At 36.2% G+C, this 4,800-nt stretch overlaps 1 protein-coding gene across 1 annotated transcript; it reads right to left on the bottom strand.

Moving 5' to 3' along the window:
- Nucleotides 1–443: 443 nt before the first annotated feature.
- LOC129253573 (toll-like receptor 3) lies at nt 444–3,083 on the bottom strand. Its single transcript, XM_064106157.1, has 2 exons — nt 2,163–3,083; nt 444–1,247 (listed from the first exon to the last, which is right to left on the bottom strand). The coding sequence occupies exons 1-2, from the start codon at nt 3,081–3,083 to the stop codon at nt 444–446; spliced, it is 1,725 nt and encodes a 574-aa protein (XP_063962227.1).
- Between the last annotated feature and the right edge of the window lie 1,717 nt (nt 3,084–4,800).

Here is a 4,800-nt window from a genome sequence, read left to right as displayed (position 1 = left end):
ACATATTGGCACTTAGTATAACTTACCTCAAAAAAAAATATGATTAAAGAGAGGGCAGCTCTCTTTTAGAATTATAGCAATGGTAGCAACCTCACATTGTGAGAAAACAGTCTGAACTCTTCTGAGGCAAAAAAAAAGTTGCCACTTATGTCCCAACGAATTCTGAGCTGTCCTGATTTTTTTCTCCATATTTTGAGACAAATGTACAATGTTTAAACAGCCCATTGATAAATTATGTTTATATCAGACCTCCAGTAGCTTGTAATACAATGCTCTAGGATTGTACTTTTCTCATTTATTTTCCAGAGTTTTATGTTTTCTGTCAGTTGTATTGCAGAAGAAAGGAAACTGTTGAATGTTGTGAATAGTAAAGTACAAGTAGCTAATAACTTCAGGGAAATGTAATTTTTCTCGATTCATCAGGAACTTTTGTATGACTATTTTCATTCAAGTGGGATCATGTTATTCCATCTCATATTATCGCTTTGGAGAGTTAGAATTAGTTCATTCCAGAAGTATTCCTGATGTCTCTCATCTTCCACCCACCAGAGATAGGTTCTTCTCTCACTCAAGTACAACCTGACCAGGTATGGTAGCTCTGCATCAGGGATGTCCTCAATGAAGATCACCACAATATTCTCCATCCGAGCATCATTCACCTGCTCGAAGGCCACTCGAAACTTGATCATGAACCAGTTGTCCTGGAAAGCAGCACGGCTGAAAAGCAAGACAGTCTTGAAGCTTTTCTCAACAGCATGGAAGACAGCATCGAAGTAGTGCATACCAATCACAAGATCCTCATCACCAAAGACGATTCTATTGAAGTTTGGAAGCCTTTCTTCAAGAACTGGTCTTAGGTGCTCTTGGACCCACTGTTCATCATCCTCCAGGAACATGATGTTGAGGTCGTACTCAAAATCACCATGATGACGTGCATCTACAACTTCCTGGTAACCAACTACAGCCAGCTTCAGCAAGAAGAGTTTGTAACTAAAAAGCCAGCGATAGCGGTGGATGGCAAACATCATGGCAAATAGTCCAACAAGTGCAAGTGGAAGAGAACAAAGGAGGCCTATATCTGGACCACAGTAGTGTTTTGGATCAAATGTCAACAGTGGTTTACCTCCTAAGTTTTCAAGTGATGCCATTGAACAAATTGTTTTGCTTTCAGCAACAAGTTTTAGATTTGAGGAACTCTGTAACCAGTCGAGAAGCCATGCTATCTTGCAATTGCAATCCAGCTGATTCTGTGAAATATCAAGTGATGTAAGTGTTTGGTATAAAGGCATAAATGTGCTTTGATTCAATGCTGCAAACTGGTTTTCACTCATTACAAACTCTGTCAAATTGGTTGTATTTGCAAATATGGCATCGTCAAGATAATATATCTTGTTCCCTTTCAGATTGTATGATTGCAGTCCTTTCAGAGTAAATAGCAGATCATGTGGTAGTTGCTGAATTTCATTATTCTCTAGAATTAATGTATGGAGGGAAGTGAGTCCATGGAAGGCATCAGAATCTATTTCTGTTATTCCACACGTATCCTGATCAAGTATTTCAAGGGCACGAAGCTTCCAAAACATTCCTGGCAAAATGGACACTATTAGATTCTGCCGTAAAGAGATTATTTTGAGCTTGTTCAAACCATCAAACAGAGATATGTTGTGCTCTCTGTCCAAAATCCGATTTAAATAAACATTTGATTTATTAAGGAATATCTCTTCCAGTGAGCGAGAATGAGCAAAAGTTTCCCCTGGTTGTAAAATTTTAGCTATCATAGCAACAGATCTGCAAATAACTATAGTTCTGAGTAAGGGAGCATTTAACAATAGTGTGTTAAGGTTAGTCTTTGTCACATTCAAGACTTGAAGATTGTGTAGTCCTGTAGCACTTGTTACCTTGAGATATCTTAGATTCTTATTAGATGCCAAATCTAGTACAGATAGATAATGAAGGCCACTAAATGTATTCTCATGTATTTCCATCAAGTCATTGTGATCCAGCAACAACTCCTGTATATCATTCCTCCAAGTCGTATTAAATGGGTTAATTGTTTTCATAAAATTATTACTTAATTGGAGGAATTTAAGTTTCTTCATTCCATAGAAATATTCTGGTTCAATAACACTGATGTCATTATATTCAACCGTAAGTTGTTCTACTTGAGTTAGATTCGAAAAAGCAGAGTGATTGATACGTTGTAGGTAGATGTGAGATAGGTGCAACTTGAAAAGAGGATAGTTATGCAAGGGATTAAACAAATCTAGAGTAATGTCTAAGGGTGTGTTGAGCATCGATAGTTGTCTAATCCCAGATTGAGCGATTCCTGTGAAGAGATTGATCCATGAACGACTGGTGAGCCTGAACCAACCAAACGATAAACTCTTCACACGAAGCAAACTGATAACATGTGGAGAGATGCGAATGATTCCGTTTCTCAGCAAATCCAGATAATCAACATCACAGTCCAATCTAAATGTCTCAGGAATCAGTTCATGGATCTGGTTACCACAGAAAGACATCTTGGTGATTCGCTCTGCTCTGAATGGAGAACATGTTACATTGACATTTGAAATATCATTATTAAGGAAGCTCACATCTCTAAGCTTTGGGAACCACTCCATAAAGTCTGTCGGAAGACGTTTAATGTTGCAGTTTGCTAGTGTTATCCTGGTTAGGTTCCAAGACCATGGGATTCCACCTGGGTTTCTCAACTGAATACCCTGATTATAACTCAGATCAAGATCCTGCAAATGTGTCAGTGTGGCAAAAGTGGCAGGTTCAATGTAGCAGATATTGTTCCCGGATAGGTTCAGGATGATAAGGTTGGTATATCTTGTAAAAGAAGTATTTACCAGAGTATGGATACGATTGGACTGTAAGTCAAGAATCTCAACGTCCATTAGAAGATCATCTGGAACTTCTGTCAAGTTTCTGTGTGGACAGTATACCTTCTTTATCACCAAGTCAATGGTACATTGCTTTTCTACATTCACCAAAGTCTCTAAGTTTGCTTCAAGACGTTGCATGCCTCTTTGCTGCTGACTGAAGGAAACTGTTTGAAAATCAATCACAGTAGCCATCATTAGTGCTAGGAATACCAGATTTTGTGCCATCTTTCTATTAAACAAAGTCATCTAGGTGATTTGTTTATGGTGAACATACATCTCTGCAAATGTTTGGTATATTAGCAAAGCACTTCTAAAAACTGTCGGTATCCTGATCAATGAAAACTGTAGTTACTGACAGTTTGTAGATAGGCTCTATTTCCTGATATTTCACACTTCAACCAGGAATTGTGTCAGGCCCTTTGAGGGGGGGGGGATAAGATTACAAAAAATTAAGTTTGATATACCTTCCAAATATAAGAGGTAGGTACTACCAAGCCATCTTTTCCCACTCTTTCCAATTCTTTATTTTGTTTCCTCTCATCACTTGCAAAACCACAAGAAGGCAATTTTGCCCCCTGCATCCCTGTACCACCAACCTTAAGGCAGTTGCTTTGATGCTATAAAATTTGAAGTTTGCCATGATATGAATATTAATGATTTAGTTAACTTGTAAGTAGCTAATTACACACAGAAAACTGTATATCAAAGATTGATTGCTCAAAGTTTTGTTTTTAATTAATATTCATTGTAAAGAACTTAAGACAGCAATTATATGAAGACAAAGAATTGAGAGTCCTCGGTGTATGATGAATATAACTCATCTGTGATCATTAGGTATGTGAATGTTCAAAGAAGATCATTAAAAATAAATTAATCAATGCCTTATCAATTAAATATTTGTCTCGCCCACCAGATGTGAAGGCGAGACTAAGGGATCCAAATGTAATCCCTCCGTTTTGTGGTATATTTAGAATAATATCAATGTTTATGTTTTATATTTTTATCAAGGACCCGCATAAAATACTGCTTGGCTGAACCACAATACGTGCTCACTTTATTTAGCTGGGTTAATATAAATATTGAGAAATGGATAGTAAAGGAGAGTGATTTTCTTTTATATAATCTATGCCACAGTAATTTAATTTATATTCTGTTTTGTATTTCTTCTCTTGCTTTCTGTTGTTAAAATTTAGTGAAAGGTAATTGTACTTTAGGTGACAAATAACTTTCACTTTTGCTTTATTTTCAAAACTAGATAACATAATTGATGGATGTGCATCAGTCAGGATGCCTTGCAATTGATCATTGTTGGAAAAAATAACCCCAATATTTTTAGATCTACAGTACATAGAATATAAAAAACAAAACTAGTGCTTGAAAAAAATGTTAGAGGGAGAAAGGAATAATTACCTATATACATCTGACCCCAAATATGCAATGTTTTCCTGAAATTATTTGTCTCTGCTTTGTTTGGGCTTGGGTAGAGTGTAAAGTAAATTAAACATAGAGTTCCTAAGTAATCAACCCTACACAAATTAACAACTGTAAATATATTTAGAAAATAAAATAATTGTCTGTTTCTTCTCAACAGTATTCTTTCATATCCCAGGAGAGGCCATTAAGAAAAAGAATCGCTGTATCAGACCTTTCATTTGCTACTTGCTAAGCAAGAATTAAGACCATGAAGACTATGATCTTATGATTTAATCAATTGTTATCTTTTTCATGCAATACTTGGGTAAAAACAAAAGAACACCATTCTCTTTTTACATTTAGGATGTATGAGGGAATTAAAAAAAGAACTAAATTTTCATACCAAAGCAATTGGAGGCGTGCTCACGATACAGTGATATCCCATATAGTTATCAGTCTCTGTGTTTGATTGGTATACCTTGAAAGTCTTATTTCA

Source organism: Lytechinus pictus, chromosome 2 (genome assembly GCF_037042905.1).
Source record: "Lytechinus pictus isolate F3 Inbred chromosome 2, Lp3.0, whole genome shotgun sequence".
Classification (NCBI taxonomy): domain Eukaryota; kingdom Metazoa; phylum Echinodermata; class Echinoidea; order Temnopleuroida; family Toxopneustidae; genus Lytechinus; species Lytechinus pictus.
This window is presented reverse-complemented; position numbering and strand designations above follow the sequence as displayed.